This window comes from Micropterus salmoides, unplaced genomic scaffold (assembly GCF_014851395.1).
Source record: "Micropterus salmoides isolate LMB-PRFRI ecotype aquatic unplaced genomic scaffold, ASM1485139v1 Ms_hic_scaffold_2700, whole genome shotgun sequence".
Classification (NCBI taxonomy): Eukaryota; Metazoa; Chordata; class Actinopteri; order Centrarchiformes; family Centrarchidae; genus Micropterus; species Micropterus salmoides.
The window spans coordinates 12,482-32,222 of record NW_024041930.1 but is presented as its reverse complement, the minus strand read 5'-3'; the positions used below and the strand labels follow the sequence as shown (position 1 = coordinate 32,222).

At 42.0% G+C, this 19,741-nt stretch overlaps 2 protein-coding genes across 18 annotated transcripts in view; one reads left to right on the top strand and one right to left on the bottom strand.

The window, feature by feature from the left end:
* LOC119919376 (E3 ubiquitin-protein ligase RNF126-like) overlaps window positions 1-9,577 on the top strand; it is an 18,213-nt gene extending 8,636 nt beyond the window's left edge. For 8 of the 14 annotated variants that reach the window (XR_005447690.1, XR_005447687.1, XR_005447688.1 and 5 more), the window contains 7 exons: window positions 286-457; window positions 923-1,205; window positions 1,445-1,720; window positions 2,402-2,470; window positions 2,562-2,845; window positions 3,310-3,425; window positions 8,321-9,577. Coding sequence is in view for 3 of the 14 variants with exons in the window: in XM_038739781.1 (XP_038595709.1) it covers window positions 1,730-2,117; window positions 2,402-2,470; window positions 3,310-3,425; window positions 8,321-8,503 (756 nt within the window). In the remaining 11 variants the exon portion in view is untranslated. The other 6 variants (XR_005447684.1, XR_005447683.1, XM_038739782.1 and 3 more) reach the window with 6 other exon arrangements.
* LOC119919375 (V-set domain containing T-cell activation inhibitor 1-like) lies at window positions 8,657-19,741 on the bottom strand. Of its 4 annotated transcripts, none has more exons than XR_005447679.1 (5): window positions 18,611-19,740; window positions 17,565-17,906; window positions 17,373-17,483; window positions 10,267-10,594; window positions 8,657-10,196 (listed from the first exon to the last, which is right to left on the bottom strand). XR_005447679.1 is itself a non-coding variant. In XM_038739778.1 (5 exons), the coding sequence occupies exons 1-4, from the start codon at window positions 18,645-18,647 to the stop codon at window positions 15,801-15,803; spliced, it is 786 nt and encodes a 261-aa protein (XP_038595706.1). In that variant the 5' UTR covers window positions 18,648-19,728; the 3' UTR covers window positions 10,463-10,594; window positions 15,771-15,800. The 4 variants fall into 4 exon arrangements, 3 of the variants coding, with proteins under 3 accessions (XP_038595707.1, XP_038595706.1, XP_038595708.1); XM_038739778.1 differs by lacking the exon at window positions 8,657-10,196 and adding an exon at window positions 15,771-16,096 and having other exon boundaries at window positions 10,463-10,594; window positions 18,611-19,728; XM_038739779.1 differs by having other exon boundaries at window positions 8,657-10,594; window positions 18,611-19,741.

Genomic DNA, 19,741 nt, shown 5'->3' with positions numbered 1-19,741 from the left:
TTTAGACAGAAATTGTATTTGAAGGTAAACTACATTAAATGTAGAGGGTTTTTCCACAGGCTAAAAACACCAGGGTAATACACCGCCATCAACATCTCATCTCTATCCCTGCACCTGCACAACTTCACCTGTATGAGTGTAATCAAATATAGCTCTAATCATGAGAGAATGCTGCGTCCTGTCTGCTGTGTCGATTTTAAATGAGCCTTATAAAACAATAATTTGATAATAGTGGCTGACAGGCATGCATATTGGTTCATATCTGGTCATGTTCTGTTTTGGCAGCATTAGAGACCTCCGGGTATCAAGCCCCATTGGTCCGGACAGGTGATTTTGGACGATCCAGCTACCTAATCACTGAAGAACACCTGAGATTCCTGCTTTCATGTGGATTTGGAACTACGCAAATTGCTGAAATCCTGGATGTATCAGTCAGTACAGTTAAACGAAGATTGAGGTATGAACAACAGTTACAAGGCGTACACAAAATATTGTGTTCTTTTGTCAATTTATTCACTAGATTTTGTTTTCTATCTTACTATATGTTCAGTGAAATGGGTAGACTTCTCAAGCTGGCAGTGGTGTAGGTAGTAAAGTGGAATAAGCTAAAGTTCAGTATCGTAATGTAATGCATATAGGTCAGACATTAAATTTGGGTGACACACTTGGTCATTCTGAGCATGAAAACCAATGGCCATGTTCTTTACACTCCAAACCAATAGTTTGGTTTAGTTTATTATTGAGGAAAAACTTCTTGAGGATAACTTTTAAACATGTGTTTATTTTTTTCTTCAAGGTGTAGTTATTACTGAGCTGCTATTATTATTGATGCTGTTATCTTTATCAGAAGTTTGTGTAAGATGGTCACGTTCAGTAAAATGCAAATACACTCAGATTGAAATTGAGTTCTGTTCTCTCCCAGGCGCTTCAACTTGCCCTACCTGATGAGGTCTGCACGTCTTTCTAATGCAGAACTTGATGAAGTCAAGTCAAGCTGCAGTCGGTTGGAGAAAATGAAGAGATGGGAGCAAATGCTGTTTTGGCCAGACTGGCTGCTATGGCTGTTTGAGTGCAGAGGAGAAGAGTGAGAGAGAGTTTGATTGGAGTGAATCCAGAGCGTTGTCTCACCGACTGCACCGGAGAACCTACAGTGCTGCAGGACCCAACTCGCTGTGGCACATAGATGGGAACCACAAACTCATCAGGTATATGCGGATGATAAATTAGTTACAGTGAGACTAAACACTCAACTAACAGAATCATTTACAGGCCTCTTCAGTGCAAGCTTTTCACTTTAAGAGTGAATATTCTGCGGGAAACACTGCATTATGTACAAAATTGTACTTTGACTGCACCCCTATATTTTTGGCAGGGGTAAGCATAGTATCCTGAATTTATTAATGTAATCTTAACACAGAATAACAGCTTTTTGTTTCGTTTGTAGATGGAGAATAGTGATCCATGGCGGAATCTGTGGCTTCAGCAGGCCGGTTGTGTTTTTGCAGGCTTCAGATAATAACAGAAGTTGCACAGTGTTTGACCAGTTTGTTCAAGCCACTGCTAGGTATGGAGTCTCGAATAAGGTGTGACCATGGGGGAGAAAACAATGCTGTCTGCTTGTTCATGAACATTTACCGTGGATTAGAAAGAGGAAGTGCCATCCGGGGCAGAAGTGTCCATAACCAGCGGATGGAGAGGCTTTGGGGAGATCTCTGGAGAGGTATGACTAATGTGGACCACCAGCTTTTCACCTTCCTTGAAAATGAAAGAATCATTGACTGTACCAATGAGCTGCACTTGTGGCCGCTGCATTATGTTTACCTGCCACGGATTAACCGGGACCTGGAGGTTTTCAGGCAACAACGGAACAACCGTGGCTCGCGCCCTGTTGGCCTCGCCATATCAGATATTTGTCCAAGGACGTCTTCAGAGGCAAACACAACCGCTCACAGCCATGGCAGAGATTTTTGGATCCGACACTGCTCAACAAGGGGCTGCGGCTGCAGTTCCTGTTCTGAATTGGCAAGAAAGAGTAACAGTTCCTGCTAACCGATTCGGTCCAAGCCGTGCACAGACGCGACAAGTCCAGGATGTGGACACTCTGGCGGGACCGATTGGTAGTCTAGCCATAGATAATGTTTTGGCCATGCCTCTGTATTGTTCCCTTGTTGTTTCCCAGTTAGTCTCTCCGTGTCAGCTAGAGGAGATACCGGTAGACCAGACCGCTCACCTGCTGTGGAGGGGGGAGTAATTGACCAGTTCAGCTTCAGTCTTCTTTACCCTCCTCTTGGCTCTCTTCTCCGCCTTGCATACACCCATTTATAATAACAGTGGCATTTATGCTCTTACAATCCCAACTGTTCTTCTTTTTGATGACAGTATATTTCTCTCTGTGTCTCAGGATTATACAACAGTTTCTTGCCAGTCTCTTTGCCAACTCTGGATTCCCTAGCTTACCTCCCCTCTCAAGGTAAGATTACATTATAATAGCTTCACAGTGTAAGGTCTAGTGGCAGTGTAAGCATTGTTTCTAATTAACATGTGGTGTCTGTCTCTCTCAGGACGGTATCCTGCACTCTAATCCAGGGGATAATGAATCCCTGAGGAATGAGAGGGTTAGATGCCGTGATAAAACTTTATGTCCCTGCCACCTTTTCATTTCTTTGCAGCTCACAGATGTGTTTTTGTCAGTGTAGTTACTGGGTCAGTTGCAGAACACAGGCCCTCCTCCAGCTGATAGAGAAGATCTCTCCTCTCCCATCTGTCAGTATGAAATGTGAATGGCTGCAAGACAAAATGGATAAACTGACAGCACGTGTGTCTGATTGCAGGTTTAGAGACAAAAGTGAGTGGAGCTAACTTTACGTCCTATAAATGTAGCTACATAGCATTATTAGTGACTCCTGTTGCTGCTATTTTTATTTCTGATGCTGCAGCTATTAGTATAGATGCAGATACATGTTGAACTACGCACTTTACAATGCTCCAACCACACCATGTTCACTCCGCCTTTTACTGCCACACTGACAGCTTATTGCTCGTATTTTCCTCTGCTCCTCTTGCTTTCACATTCGCTTGTCATTTTCTGCTGCCTGTCACGTAGGTTCCTTTGCAGAATGAGGAGAGGGAGCCAACTGTTAAATGTTACCGTGCTCACACTGTGCGAGTGAAAATCATTAGTTGCTTTTTTATATACAGTCTGTTAGTTGCGCATTGATAATAATAACCCTGTGAAGTATCGATTTATGTACTTATTTTCCCCACCCCTAGTAACCACAGGGGTCTTGATAAACATTTTTTCTCCTGTAGACTGCTGTGTGCAGTGTCCAGTGCACAGAGAGAACTTCGCAGTGGGAGAGCCATTCAGACAGCTGCCCTGTAACCACTTCTTTCATTCAGAATGGATAGTACCATGGCTGGAACTGGTGAGTCATAACAAAGAGAGTTGAGCTTTTGTAAAATAAACTCACAAAACAGATCCTTAATGGCATTTAATAGTTGATATGATATTCACAGTGCTCATTCAGGCATTAGGACCTAAAGGAATTTAGAACATGCTACCTGGTAGAAACATTTATGTGGGTCGACTAAAAATAAACATTTCCTATTGTTTATTGTAATGAAGTAACAGTGTTTCCCAGTGCAAATACGTGATGAATTAATGTGTTCTAGGAGAGGAATGGAGGTTAATGGCACTTACAGTAACAAACAATAAGCACGTATATATATCATTTTGCCAGCTTTACCTTTAGAATTGCCTTAAAGGAATGTGAAATTACAATCAACTAAACATTATTAGATGCTAAATGCAGAATTAGTTCACCCATGTTGAAGTTGCCCTACTATACCAGTCATTTAACATTAGCAGTGTGGGATTTTGCTGAGGTATATTTGACTTACCAGACAAAGGTCACAGAACAGCCTGAGCATCGTGTGCAATAGGACTTAAATAAGGAGTCCACTAGTTATAACTCCCCATCAGAGTATCCACCCTCTACATGGACGCCGCAAACAGGAGAGATGGTCCTTCTGAGACACCTACCTTTCTCATCCCTCGTTCTCCTCGCCAAGACACAGCGCTTGTCACGTTCTCTTTGCTATCTGTGGCAGTTATAATCATCTCAGTCTGATATTTCTTTGTATTTTTGTTTAATTTATTTAATGCCTTTCTGCACCATGTAAACAGAAACCCGTACAGACGTCCTAACAGTCGATTGAGTTCAACCCCGTGTCTTCTCTACTTGCACCTCTCAAGCAACTCCATCTGCCTTGAAATGCACCGCTGCAATACGCTATTGTGGAGAAATGCCAGACTTGATATGATACCGTGTCCTCTTTACACATCAGAAAATGTGCTAAATCCTGCAGCTGAGCCCTCAGTGGCATATGGGATGGCTGTAGGGGTTACTTTCACTCTTGGCATTTACAGGCTTTGGACCTAATGTAGCCCTGCAATAAATGTTGTGTTTTTGAAGGATATAATGATATTTTTTTGTTGAGATTAGGCAGGAAGATATTGATCTCTGGTTATTCTGCTGCTGTTTTATTGGATTGCATTATAAACCCATGGGCCAATGACGGGCAATTGATGGGGTATCTTTGAAATAAAAACCTTTCTCGTGGTTGTCTAGCTCTGTGGGTGTTTTTGATGTAGAGTCAGATGCAGATGGAAACATTGTAACGTTTCTGTTAATGAAATGACTTCAGTAGGCAGTTTAAATGGTATTCACACTGCTTTCTTGTTGCTGTATGATATATCCAGCTATATCAATTAAGACTTGGTCGATAATTAATCTTAAATGATGTTAGTTTCCCACCCCGAGCACCTGGTTAAAATCAGGACATTGTCATTATTTTACCATTTCATCAGGATTAAGGGTATAGGCTAGTCTATTATGCCCCCTGCTGGTCATAACTCTACATTCAATGAAAGAGGAAAGTTTCATGTTATTCCAATGGTCTGTATCCTAAACCAACATTTAGTGAGTACCACTGTTGTAACTGTGCAGCCACACTATTGTTGATGTAATGATATAAAACTAAAGATTGTTTTTATTGAAAGAGGCAGTAGTGGAGCAAAAGGAGGCAATTTATCTTAAATGATTTATAACGTTATAATTTAATGTCATAAAACCGCAATCCAGCTATTACATTTTATAGGTTACACACAAAAGGAAGAAAAGGACCAAGAAATAATAGGTATGTTAAATAGTGGCAGGCAAACCCCCCAGGCTTACAGAAATGGTTTAACCCTACTACTCTGCAGCCAATGGAAAAGTACAACACTCACCCCTTCAAACTGTGTAACTGGCCAAATGGCTCAGAATCGCAGGAAATCAACATGTTGACAGCACGTTATCAACATGTTATCAACACGTTATCAACATGTTATCAACATGTCATCAACACGTTATCAACATGTTATCAACATGTCATCAACACGTTATCACCATGTTATCAACACGTTATCAACATGTTATCAACATGTCATCAACACGTTATCAACATGTTATCAACATGTCATCAACACGTTATCAACATGTTATCAACACGTTAGCAACACGTTATCAACATGTTAGCAACACGTTATCAACACGTTAACACGTTAACACGTTATCAACACGTTATCAACATGTTATCAACACGTTATCACCACGTTATCACCACGTTATCACCACGTTATCACCACGTTATCACCACGTTATCAACACGTTATCAACACGTTATCACCACGTTATCAACACGTTAACACGTTATCAACAAGTTATCAACACGTTATCAACATGTTAGCAACACGTTATCAACACGTTATCAACATGTTATCAACAAGTTATCAACACGTTATCAACATGTTATCAACACTTTATCAACATGTCATCAACACGTTATCAACACGTTATCAACACGTTATCAACACGTTAACACGTTAACACGTTATCAACACGTTATCAACACGTTAGCAACACGTTAGCAACACGTTAGCAACACGTTATCAACACGTTATCAACACGTTATCAACATGTTAGCAACACGTTATCAACATGTTAGCAACACGTTATCAACACGTTAACACGTTATCAACACGTTATCAACACGTTATCAACACGTTATCAACACGTTATCAACATGTTATCAACACTTTATCAACATGTTATCAACACTTTATCAACATGTCATCAACACGTTATCAACATGTTATCAACACGTTATCAACACGTTATCAACATGTTAACATGTTATCAACATGTTATCAACATGTTATCAACACGTTATCAACACGTTATCAACACGTTAACATGTTATCAACACGATATCAACACGTTATCAACATGTTAGCAACACGTTATCAACACGTTATCAACATGTTAGCAACACGTTATCAACATGTTAGCAACACGTTATCAACATGTTAGCAACACGTTATCAACACGTTAACACGTTATCAACACGTTATCAACATGTTATCAACACTTTATCAACACTTTATCAACACGTTATCAACACGTTATCAACACGTTAGCAACACGTTAGCAACACGTTATCAACATGTTAGCAACACGTTATCAACACGTTAACACGTTAACACGTTATCAACACGTTATCAACATGTTATCAACACGTTATCACCACGTTATCACCACGTTATCAACACGTTATCAACACGTTATCACCACGTTATCAACACGTTAACACGTTATCAACAAGTTATCAACACGTTATCAACACGTTAGCAACACGTTATCAACACGTTATCAACATGTTATCAACAAGTTATCAACACGTTATCAACATGTTATCAACACTTTATCAACATGTCATCAACACGTTATCAACACGTTATCAACACGTTATCAACACGTTATCAACACGTTAACACGTTATCAACACGTTATCAACACGTTATCAACATGTTATCACCACGTTATCAACACGTCAACACGTTATCAACACGTTATCAACACGTTAACATGTTATCAACACGTTATCAACACGTTATCAACACGTTATCACCACGTTATCAACACGTTATCAACACGTTATCAACACGTTATCAACACGTTATCAACACGTTATCACCACGTTATCAACACGTTAACACGTTATCAACACGTTATCAACACGTTATCAACACGTTATCAACATGTTAGCAACACGTTATCAACACGTTAGCAACACGTTATCAACATGTTATCACCACGTTATCAACATGTTGTCAACACGTTATCAACACGTTATCAACACGTTATCAACACGTTAACACGTTATCAACACGTTATCACCACGTTATCAACATGTTGTCAACACGTTATCAACACGTTATCAACATGTTATCAACACGTAGTCAATGTGTTGTTAACACAACGCGGGAAAAATTAACAGCTTGACAAAACAACCATACGTTGTTTGCACTTTGTCCACATGTTGTCCAAAAAATCCTCCTTTATCCTGAATGAACAGAGACGAGAAGAAAGTGAATCCAGGCGCTGCGTAAAGGGGACATTTCTTGGCGCTCGTCGCTTTAACGCTCACGTTCAGCAGGTACAGGAGAGGATGCTGGGAGCTCACCAGCGTTCTCTGCCAGGATGTGTAGAAAGAGTGAGCGCTCAAGTTCAGCATGAACCACGTTATAGTTTAGATTCACGTACCTGTGAGGATCAACATCTCTGCGTCTTCCTCTGTGATGTTCGTTCCTTTCTGAAATCAGGACAAACCCAAGCGAACAAGAAGCTCGGCCAGAAACTAGGACTTGTGTTTTGAACCTCATGTAAGCTTGTTCTGTTTTTATCATTTGAGAAATCCGGCCGAGGTGAAGTCTTTCATTTCAGCCGCAGACCGATATCCTCCCTATATACCTGTCTGAGTCAGAAATCAGTTCATCGCCTACAGTTGGTCCAAAATGCTGCCGCTCGCTGCAGAAAATGTGAGCACATCAGCCCAGTGTGAGCGTCCTGCTTCCTGTTTCTTTTAGGACGCACTTTAAAATCCTTCTGATCACTTTTAAGGCCAGACATGGGCACGCACCTTCTCTGAGCTTTTATCCCCATATGAGCCAGGACGCAGACTGAGATCCTCTAGTAGGGCTCTGCTAACTGCTCCAAAGTCTAGGCTCAAAGCCAAAGGGGACAGGGTCTCTGCTGTCAGGGCCCCTACAGGCTCAGAGTCTGCTCCTGGTTTCATCTCACTTCTTAGACACATTTCTACAAAAAGCTTTCACTGTGTGACGCCTCATTTATTTTCCTTTATTGACAGATGGATTGTTTTAAAGCTCTTTGTTCCCCGTGTTGAAAAGTACTCTACAAATAAAGCTTTTATTATACAGAGGAGGTGTGCAGTGGCAACGGACCAGCAACGGACCCCTCGGCAACCGGTCCGGACCACAAGGACCGCGTGGACCACTAGTTCATATTTCTACAGACGAGACAGGAGGATGCTGGGAGAAAAGAGAGGCGGGAAGCTGAACTACCTGGTGAGGTCTGAAAATGAATCTGTGTCTGATAGATGATTCCAGCCGTCGTCGTACTTGAAACAAGTTAGCATAGCATCGCCCTGACTGAGCAGAACTCCATTTAGAAAACAAGCGTTTTAAAAGATGTTTGCTTGTCATCTTGAAGACAGACCTGACAGAGCAGGAATTCATATGTTCAACAAATCAGCATCATTTTGATCAGTTTATTGAAATGAAATCACAGCAAAATGTTTATTTTGGCTTCAAACCGCTGCAGGAAACCAGATTATTGAATTAGATCTGAGTGCATAAACAGCACTTTAATAACATAACATCTTTGAGTCCAACAGATTACTGTAAGCTTCTGATTTCCTCTGGTAACAGTTCATGACCTGTGTACTGGAACATAATGACTGCTAGTATATTGTGCTGGAGTCTACTGGTCCCTGGGTTGGTTTTACTATGTTGTCTGTTTTGTGTTGACTTGTACTGACTACAGATGAAAAACAGCCTTCTGGCTAAATCTGGCATATTTACTGAAATGTTTCAGCTTCAATGAAAAATCCAGCTTTATCTTTGAGGAATGAACAGAGACGAGAAAAACCAGAACCTGGAGGAAAGAGACTAAAGAAGTGGAGTTTCTGCTGAGTTCTGAGATCAACGTCTGAAGGACTCGGTACGCTTCAAACAAACTAGATCACGTGACGTCTGTTTATACCTGCTCCAAATGTCAACGCTGGAAGACAAAGATCACAGAGTCCAGATGTTTCAGAGGCCTGAACCAGGTCCACTGGAGGCCTCTGGGTTTAACTGCTGTGCTTTGATCCAGTGTGTAGTGAGGAGGAAGAGGCGCTGAATAAACAGGGACTACAAAAACACTACAGACCACATTTGTGTTCAGGCTGAACAAACCTTTGTTCTTGTGAAAGTCTGACTGAATCAAATCTTATTGTGTCTTCATTCTCTGAGTCCATTTTAACAGCTGGCTGCTTTCTGTTCTGTCACTAAATGTGTTGCTTTCTGTTTAACTTGCATCCTGCCAGGGTTGGTGCTGGAATAATCTGAGCTGGACACTTGAGACTTGGACTCGAGTCCTTTTCAATGTTCTCATTAAAGGAGTCGACACAAAGAGAAGCTTTGACTCTTCGTTTGAAACTGGACCTTCAATCAACTGTTTCCTTTCAACAAGATTTGTTGTGGCTTCAGAAAATGTGACAAATTGTGACGGGTCCAAAATCTAAAGACAGCAGCTTCCAGCATCTTCTAAATCCTGCTGCTGTAGAAAGTTCTGACATGTGGTTTAACTTGACTCTTAACTTCCTGTCAGTGGTTCTGATTTCCTGCAGCTGCTGACTTCTCTGTGTCTGTAGAAATAAAGTTTGTTTGACTGCACGCATTAGAACGAGCCACAAATATCCAGAGAGCCGCAGCTGTTATCCAGCCGCTGGGAGGTTCACAGGAAACACGCCCGTTCAAGCCATGTGACATCACGCTGACCTCACTCTGACATCACTGATCAGCAGGAATCAATAGTGAGTGTGTAGACTGTGTGTGAGAGTCAGTAGGAGGAGTCAGAGTGAAGAAGAAGCTGACAAAGCGTCCTCCTGTCTTCATCCGTCCTCCATCAGCTGCTTCACCTCCATTTTCTCTCTGATCCAGAGTCAGATCGGATCAATGATCAAAGATCAAACAGGTTGATCGGCCATCAGAGGAGTTGGATCAGTGGAGCTGCTTCTGTTCCTGCTTCTCTCTGCAGAGGAGACAGAGGACAGTCAGACAGAGACAAACACAGAGACTCTGACCTCAGTCTGCATACTGACCTTTGACCCTGAGATCAACTGATTTCCATCTCATGAGGACTCCCTTCTTGTCGTAGACTTTGCACCAGTATGTTCCTCCATCTCTGACTGTGGGGGATTTCAGGGTCAGACTGAGGTCTCCAGTTCTCAGCAGGTCTTCTTCATCTCTGTTCGGTCTCTGTAAACCTGGTCCTGTTGGTCAGGCTGGTCAGAGCCGTTCTGATACACGTGGACCATCTTATAGGGATCATAGCGTTCCACTCCACTGTAGCGTCCTCAGGCAGGTTGTCTGTGGTCTTGCAGGGCAGCAGGACAGACTCCGCCCCCTCCTCCACCTCCACCTGACAGACTGAGAGGACAACAAAGCAGAACATGAGCTGCACAGACAGCAGCAGCAGTTTGAATAACTTTATTGACAGAAGCAGATGAGAGCAGCAGCTAACAGGGGACAGAAACACAGGAAGCTGTTGGAGATGATCAGAGTCTTGATGCTGCTGGGATTGTTTTGTCCATGTGCTGCTTCACAGTAATGTCTCCTGTCAGTGTTGAGCTGCTGGACTTTTACATTTCTGGATCTAAAGCTGAACTTTGAAGAGAAGAAGCTTTCAAATGTTTTCATCTCTGTTCTGTAAATGAATCTCAGCTCCACATGTTCAACATCAGTCCAGAACACCGAGACACACAAACATCTGATCTGGATCTGATCCCAAACTGCTCTTCCTGCTTCATCAATATTTGGCCTTTTCTTCTGCCGACTCTGAGCCCACTTTTCTTTCCAAACGGCTTCAACATGATGTGAAGAGAACTGAGCATCAATCTTTCATTGATCCAAACTATTAAAGCTGCATTTCTTTGTTCTGAGTGATCAACACATTTGGTTTCTTTCAGCTTTCTTCTTGATCAATACTGGAAATCAATAACTTATTGATCTCATTCTTTCCATCCATGGAAATGATCTCCTGGATTATTCTGGTTTCCTGTTATGACGTCATTTCTGATCACCTGCTGAGCATTTTTACACTGAAATATTGGTCCTTTTATTTTTTAAAGTTACTTTGCTGGGCGCTGGATAAAAAAGCCAAAGCTGCAGGTTGCAAAGAGGTTGGAGAGTTTCTGACTGCATCAGTAATAATTTACAACACATTTGTCCTCCCCAACATCAGCTGCTCTCACTATCTCTGATATCTCTATATTTTTCAGATATTGTGCTACAGCTTTCTGTGTGTCCTTTACTCCGTCTCCTGTTGGGCCTAATAAACCTTCAAGGTTCACTTCCTTCCTGCCTGACTCATCTTTTGATTCAGCCTCATCCTCTCATCCCTGTATTTCCTACGTCTGATTGACTTTTGCCCATTAAAACAATGTTTTATTTAAGCCTGTATGATCAAACCTCAGCCTGGTTAAAACGCTCTCCTCTCTTCTGTTCCCTGAGCATTAATAGATTTTTACAAGCTGTAATATTTCCTTCCACTTTTATCCACATCCCAGCCGTCCTGCCATTTCTTCATGGTTTCTTTTCTGATTATCGCCTCAGCTTCTCCTTTTCCAAGGGCTGTATTTATGACATCGTTCGTCCCGGTTGATTCTTTAGCTGTTTTGTCTGCTCTCTCATTCCCTTTTATACCTACGTGGGCAGGTACCCAGCAGAATCTCACATCTATCCGTAGTGTCTGGAATCTAAATAAACTCTGTTGGATTTCTAGCATTAGATCTTCTCTATCAGATTTCATATTTTGAATACTATAAAGGGCTGCTAGAGAATCAACACAACACACCCCTCTGTCTGGTTTTACTTCCTCAACCCACTGCAGTCCTACAATAATCACCATCATCTCTGCCGTGTACACTGAAGCCTGATCAGGTCATCTTTTCCCAACGCTTACATTCATTGTTGCTATATATATTCCTATTCCTCCCTCGTCCTCTTCATCTTTAGATCAGTCTGTATACATATCTAAGTAATTGTAATATTTGCTCCTTATTATGTAGCTACCAGATAAGAAACCTTTGATCCAGTTCTACATTTTACCTCCAATACCCATTTTATCTCGCTGTATTAAAAGACCTCCTGCGCCTTCTCTATATCAAAGAAAACAGCTAGCACCCCCTCTTTATTAGCTTGAGCTTTCCTAACATCAGTTTCCAAACATATTAAAGGGTCCAGAGTACTACGCCCCCTTCTAAATCCACTCTGAAGTGCTGAAAGAAGCTCATTTCTTTCTAAGTAGTATGTTATTCTTTCTGGAATCATTTTCTCCATGGTTTTACACACATGTGAAGTTAAAGCTGTCGGTCTGTAATGATCAGGATCTGTAGGATCTTTCCCAGGTTTCTTAATCTGAATAATAATTGCTTCTTTCCACCCTACTGGAAGCTTCCCCTCCTCCCAAACCTTGTTCAATAACTCCAGTACTTTACCCAATGCAGAAGCATTTAAATGTTCTATCATAGTAAAGCTCATATTGTCTTTAGCAGGTGTCGTTCTTTTACTCTTACTCAGAGCCCTCCTCAGCTCAGGCACGGTAAAGGCCTCATCTAGAGGACTCTGATTAGAGTTTCTGTTCTCGAGTACCTCCGGGTATCTAGCTAATGTTTGCCGTCTTCTGATTTTACCTTCTTCTGTCAAATTATCTGAACTATGAATGTTTCTTGAATACAGATAACGTCAGGCTTTACATTTAACTGTTGCACATTTCTCTTAAATTCTTGTGCGTTTGCAATCAGGCTTCTGGCGTTCCACTGAAGGATAAGGAAACCCTTTATGAACTTAGTCACTAAACTGAGATGTTCCGTCATTCGGTGCTGACATTTCATGTAACATGTCTACAGTCATCTCCGTGATCCCCAAATAATCTTTTGCTGCCTCAACAATAGTCCTCAGCCTGGACCTTTTCTTTGTCTGCTGCAGCGCTACGTTCACTACCAAACCTATGAAAGCTACAAATGGAAACTTCTCCACTATCAGAGCATCGTCTTTAACTGCACACTTATGTGAACACTTTATGGCACTCGTGTTCTGCGTCTGTGGTAGTTTAGGGAAGTCCTTTGCTGAGAATCTGCTGTCACTATCAATGAGACTTGTTTTGCTGCTTCAGCGTATGATACTTTATTTTGTATCTCTGAATATCTTTTGCTCTTTTTTGAACTCCTCATCCCTGGTAAGCAGCACTATGTTCCCCCCACAGTTACAACATTTAGTTTTAGTGACTACTGCGCAGCGGCCATATTCATGTTCTCCAGCACACCCTTAGATTTACACTGATCTGCCACATGTCCGATTCTCTGACATTTAAAGCAACGTAACGGCTGAGGTACAAACTCCCTCACATTAAAGCTCATGCAGCCAATCATTACTTTCTGAGGCACGTCTCCCTCAAACTGCAGTAGGACAGACTATCAACTAATTTCCCCTGATATCTAGTAGGAAGACGCTTCACTGCCGTGACTCTGTCTCCTTTCATTTCTTTCTTCATTTCTTCAATAGCAATATCTAATGGAACTCCACTGATCGCTCCTCTAACCTTACGATTAGCCCCAGGAACGGGACTTTTAATTTGAACTTCATTCAAGGTCTTCATCTTCAGTATCTGTTGAACTCTACTGACTGCTTCAATCAACATCTTCCCTTTACTCAGAAATCTTGCTTGTCTAATGTGTCCGATCTCTTTGGAAGTTTCACTGGATGTAGTTTACTACCAGAAACTTCTCTGAACTCCATCTCCACTTTCCTCTCTCCCGTCCCGTTTGTTTTCCTCTCTTTTTTCAGTTGGTTCTGTTGTTCCGACTCACTGTGACTGGACACAGAGTTCTTCCTTCTTGGTCTCTTCCATGTTACCTCCTGCCGTTCTCCTCGCTCACCATCCCGTTCACTCGCCATACTCTCAACATTTTCAAACATTTCCACTCCCGGGCTCAAAGACGCCATCCTCCTTCTGCCGCTCTCCTCCTTTCCTGACCTTGATTTCCCATCATGCACTCCTCCAACCAATGACAGCCCACTATTAGACTCCAGCTCAATTAGCACAGTTTTACCAGTTGAACATAAAAATGCTGTTTTTAACTCAACATTATCGTGTTAGAGTTATTTATCATACAACATATAACAGTTTTTAATAAAATACATCTCCATGTTTTTACCTTGTTCATCAACATGAAATGACTTTTAATCTCAGATGAACTTCTAATGAACTCTTTTAGACTCTACTGTTTATACTGGGTTACGCTCCAGTTAAGGTTAATGATAATATTATAATCATACCGCTATCATAAAGTGAGACTGTCACCTGCTGCTGCTGATCGCTCAGAGTCCAACAGCGCAGCAGAAGCTATTTGACATTGTTTATGTAGCTAGCATAGTTTACTGATGCAGCTGCAGCTTCGGCTAACTGTCCTAATGGCTGACTAGCTGATGTTATTTTGTCAGCCTGGCGTTGGCCCTCACTGCTGTGGGTAACCTAGGTCCCTATGTATCATTATAAAATATTAAGGTGGCTTCCCTTGATACAGATGCAGCTGTATGATAAGGCCTATTATTCACCACCTGTAGCATGTTGCTAATATGAACACTTGTGTATTAAGTAAATCCATGCCGTGCATTCATTTAACAAACAGAATATTTCCCAGTCAGTTATTGTTGAAACAGTTTTGGCATTAATAATGTAATGATATCTACAGTGGGGAGAACAATATTTGATACACTGCTGATTTTGCAGGTTTTCCTACTTCCAAAGCATGTAGAGGTCTGTTATTTTTATCATAGCTACACTTCAACTGTGAGAGACGCAATCTAAAACAAAAATCCAGAAAATCACATTGTATGATTTTTAAATGATTCATTTGCATTTTATTGCATGACATAATATGATAAAAATGACAGACCTCCACATGCTTTGTAAGTAGGAACATCAGCAGCGTATCAAATACGTTTGCACTGTACTTAGAATAACTGTGTAAGTAGTAAAACAATAGAAACACACACAGGGCAGTAAAAGTGTGTTTTAAGTTTCGAAACATTTTGAGTCCCCCTCTCTTGCCTCACAGTGGTTTGGTCCTCTGCCTGCTTTCCCTCTCAGGAGTCCGGTGGCAGAAAACCAGTTTGATCCTTCAGTAGTTGTGAAACTGCAGTAATGTTAAGCAGACTGGCAGGGCTGTTTTATTCACTTTAAACATCAGATGAACTCATTCTTTAGTCTTTAATACAGATGATGCTGAGTCATTAAGAAATTAATCCTGATAACTGATCATTTTTCCACGAGCCCACGATGTTATAACATCAGCTAGCTTGTTTAGCAGCTTGTTGGACTGTAAGTCACCTTCTACAGCTAGAGATGTGCAGATTGATCAGCTGGGGACTGAAACAGGCCATTTGGTTTTCGCTTCCCTGACCAGTAACTGGGGCCGAGCAGCTGCACTGTGTCGTGTTTCATGTGTTTGCACAGACAGTAACCTCATGTCACAGCCACACACAAAGTTCTTCACTAGAGTGAAGGAGACGCAACGCTCACTATTTAGGCTACAGCACTGACCTTTGACCTCCAGCAAGACTTGTTTCTTCATCAGGATGTCTCTCTCCCTGCTGTAGACGGTGCAGGTGTAGGTGTCTCTGTCTTGTCTGTGGGGTATTTCAGGGTCAGACTGAGGTCTCCAGGTCTCTGCAGGTTTCTCTTCATCTCTGTTCGGTCTCTGTAAAAACTGATCTGTTCTTCAGGCTGGTCAGAGCCGTTCTTATATACGTGGACCATCATGTTGTCTCTGTCCCTCCACTCCACTGTGACGTCTTCAGGCAGGTGAACTGTGGTTTTGCAGGGCAGCAGGACAGACTCCACCTCTGAATCCACCTCCACCTGGTAGACTGAGAGGACAACAAAGCACAACATCAGCTGTACAGACAGCAGCAGGAACTCTGAAATATGTCCCATTGTTCCATCTAACAGAGACAGTCTTGTCTTTGGTGTCTCTACAATCAACAGCACAACTGACTGTTTATTAAATCACTGAGTATTATTGTCAGATGGACTCAATCAAATCTTTATTAAAGTTAGAATCTGAAGGTTTTCATTAAATAAATGTCTGTTCAGTCACTGTCTATCGTCTAATGAGGTAACACAGTGCTGACTGAGCCTGTGGCCCACTGATCAAAGTACTGCAGTATTTACATATCTGCAGTATTACCAAGGGAAAAACTGCAGTATTAAGTTGCTGCTAATGCAATTGAACATTTCCTGCTGCTGCATCTAACTGCTGAAACACCAGCTGACTTTTATTATGAAGGAGTCACAGGAAAATGTATTTGTCAGTGAGATTAGCTCTGAGCGTTGCTGACCTTGATTATTTTCAAGGCACTGATCTGAACCGTGATCTGCCATCCACACAGTGTGTTTAAAAGACAGACTGACTGTGACTCCTGCTGCAGTATCATCATGTGTAAAATCAGACACATGATCCATGATGATACAGAAAAACAGAAACTAATGGCAACAACAGCATGTGGTGTCTTATTAAGAGGAGCCGAGCTCCTCTGTAGTTCACACCCTGCTTGGACCACAGGCAGCTGGTAAAATACGTTTCCATAGTTTGGTAAGAGGCTTTGCTCAAATTAACCAAAAAGACATCACTAATGTTGGTTGGCACTAGCAACCTGCTGGTAACTAGTTAATAATATTTAGGCCTGTGTTAATAAAAAATTAATTATACTAACGCCTGAAGTCCCATTAAAATGACCACCTGTTTGAATATAAATAGGGACATGACTTCATATACAGTCCAGGGCGGCCAAGTAACTTTTACTCTGAGTAAATTTTAAATGAGCTTCTTTATTTGTACTTAAGTAAAAGTCCATCAAAGAAAACGTAGATTTACTTCAGTAGAATATTTTGGTCTCTTTCCATCTCTGGTTTCTTCATTTGGGATTTGTAGAACAGGATTTGTGCAACTGCAGTGAAGAACTTGAGAAGAGCAGCTGTTGTGTTTGTGGAGAGAGAAAAACTTTTTGTTTCTCTGTGACTTCAGTATCACTGAAACACATGTGGGACTAATTTCTACATCTACAGGTTCCACTGTCACAGGTGTTCAGCTGTTCTGCTTCAATAACACCTTCATATGCTGGAAGTGTAGCAGTAGCGACATACCTGACATGAAATACTGCCGGAAATGTACCAGAAGACCCCCAGCAGCAACAAGACCAACAACCAGGAGAACCAGGAGAACCAGGAGAACTTTGGCCCAGGATGGAAATCGTTCTGTGGGAACCAGAAACATAAAGAACATGACCTCTGACCTCTGACCTGTATCTACAGCAGGTGTTAGGGTTTGTTGCTGACCTTTGACCTGCAGCTGTATCTCTGTCACTCTCCGTTGTCCTCCTAACCATCTGACGGTGCAGGTGTAGCTGCCGCTGTCAGAGAGCTGGAGTTTTGTCAGGTTGAGGCTGAGGTCTCCAGTGTCCAGAGCGTCAGTCATCATGGATGTTCGGCCGCTGTAAAGCTGGTTTTGGTCTTTAAGTTCATCATCTTCCTGCTGACGCTGGTGGACGGTTGGAGGATCGAGATCGTAGCGGCTCCACACCACTGTGGGGTCGTCCATGTCAAAGGTGGGAAACTCACAGGGCAGCAGGACAAACTCCTCCCCCTCATACAGCTCCACAGCTGAGGCATGCTGGGAAACTGTGAGGTCACACAGACAGAGAGGTTCAATCACAGCAGCCTTATTTCATGTCTTATTCCTCCTGGATCCTCAGGTGACCCAGAAACCAACCTGGTCCTGTCTGTGATTGGACGCTGCAGCTGATCAGCTGCTGTGAAACCACATCAGCACAGTTTAAAACCAGCAGCAGCTGACAAATAACAGAAGCCCCTCAGCTGTCATGTTGCTCTCACTGTTTAGATGGACTCTGTTTTCTGACTCAACATGGTGTTAAAATGAGTGTGTTCACTCTCTGAACTCCTTTCCTCACATCTCTTCCTTCCATCTCTCTATCACGTCTTCAGAGGGAGTCCATAATACTCAGGGAAAAGACAGGACTGATGGACACGTGGAGACACTTCATACAGATGAGACAGACGATCCACATGTGATGCTGCTGTCAGCAGAGGATCAGTGTTACTGTTGGTGATATAACCTAGAAGACTGTGAGCAACCTACAGGGATATAATCCTGAAGACCTGAGGACAGTCTGACTGGACCGTCTTCTACATTCATGAGGATTTAAAGAAACATTAAAACATGCTGCCTTTAATATGTTGTTCATGTTGTTATTTGAAGAAAACATCGTCATGGAGCTGAAACAGACTGATGACGGAACCACAGATTAAAGAGGTGACGTTGGACTGAGGTGATGATCAGATCAGAGGGAGGAAGGTTATCTTACCGTGCACGAGGATCACAAACACCACAAACATCTTCATCTTCCTGTAGAAACTCCAACAAGAACAAAGTTAATCTGCTTCTCACTAAAGGAAGTCTTCAGAAACACAGTGAGGACATCAGTTCACAGCTAGCTGTCCCTTTCCTCTTCCTGATAATCTGCTGACTCTGTGAGGAGAAAACTGGAGTTTCACTTTAAACTGTTTCCACTGAAGCAGCTGCTGGAATGTGAAGAAACAGGCTGAGCAGCTTTCATTATTGTGACAGACAGGTGTGGCTGCTGAGCTAACTGCTAACACACCTGCTAGCAGCTAGCATGCTGCTGTTAGGCCCCTCCTCCTCACCCACCACCTGGACACCTCTGTCCATCCTGGAGGGGGACGTTCACAGACTTTCCAGGAGACAGAAGGCAGCTGGGCCAGACTCTGTCTCTCCGTCCACTGATGATGGTTTTTCACTTTAATCCTCAGAGTGGATGAAGTGATTGTGATCAGCTGTTGTGAAGTGAAACTGTGAGTTTGTCAGCTCAGAGTTCAGGTTCAGACTTTGTTAAAGCAGCTCTCTGGAATGAGTCCAGATCACCACAGATCTCTTCTGAGGAAAGAGGAGGAGCTTCAGCTTCCTCATGTTTGTCAGAGCTGTTGGTCCAGTTTCTGTCTCAGACTGACAGACAGAAAGCTGAACCTTCAGTCCTGTTGATTATCTGCACAAGAACTAAACTTCTTTATCAATCTCTAAATGACTGAAGCCGTCAGGAAACACAAGCTTTTTCTGTTCAAGAAAACATTTTAATGTCAGAGACACAAACAGCTGACAGAGATTTATGTCATTAAACACTGAAGTCAGTCCAACTTTTCATCAGTACAATAATGAAACAATAAAGAAATAAAAAGGATTTAAACTGCATTTCTTCTTCCTCATGATGTCGCTTCAAATCAGATCACATGAAACTGCATTCATTAGAATAATTTCACAATAATCAATATTAACAGATGACATGAAACACACTTCTGCCAGTTCCTCTTGTCCATCAGAGCAGAGATGTGGTTTTGTTGTGGATCAGGTCTTTCTTTAACAGGAGAAGGTTAGTATCTGCGACTAGTCGCTCTCAGCTGTTTTTGGGAGGTTCATCATT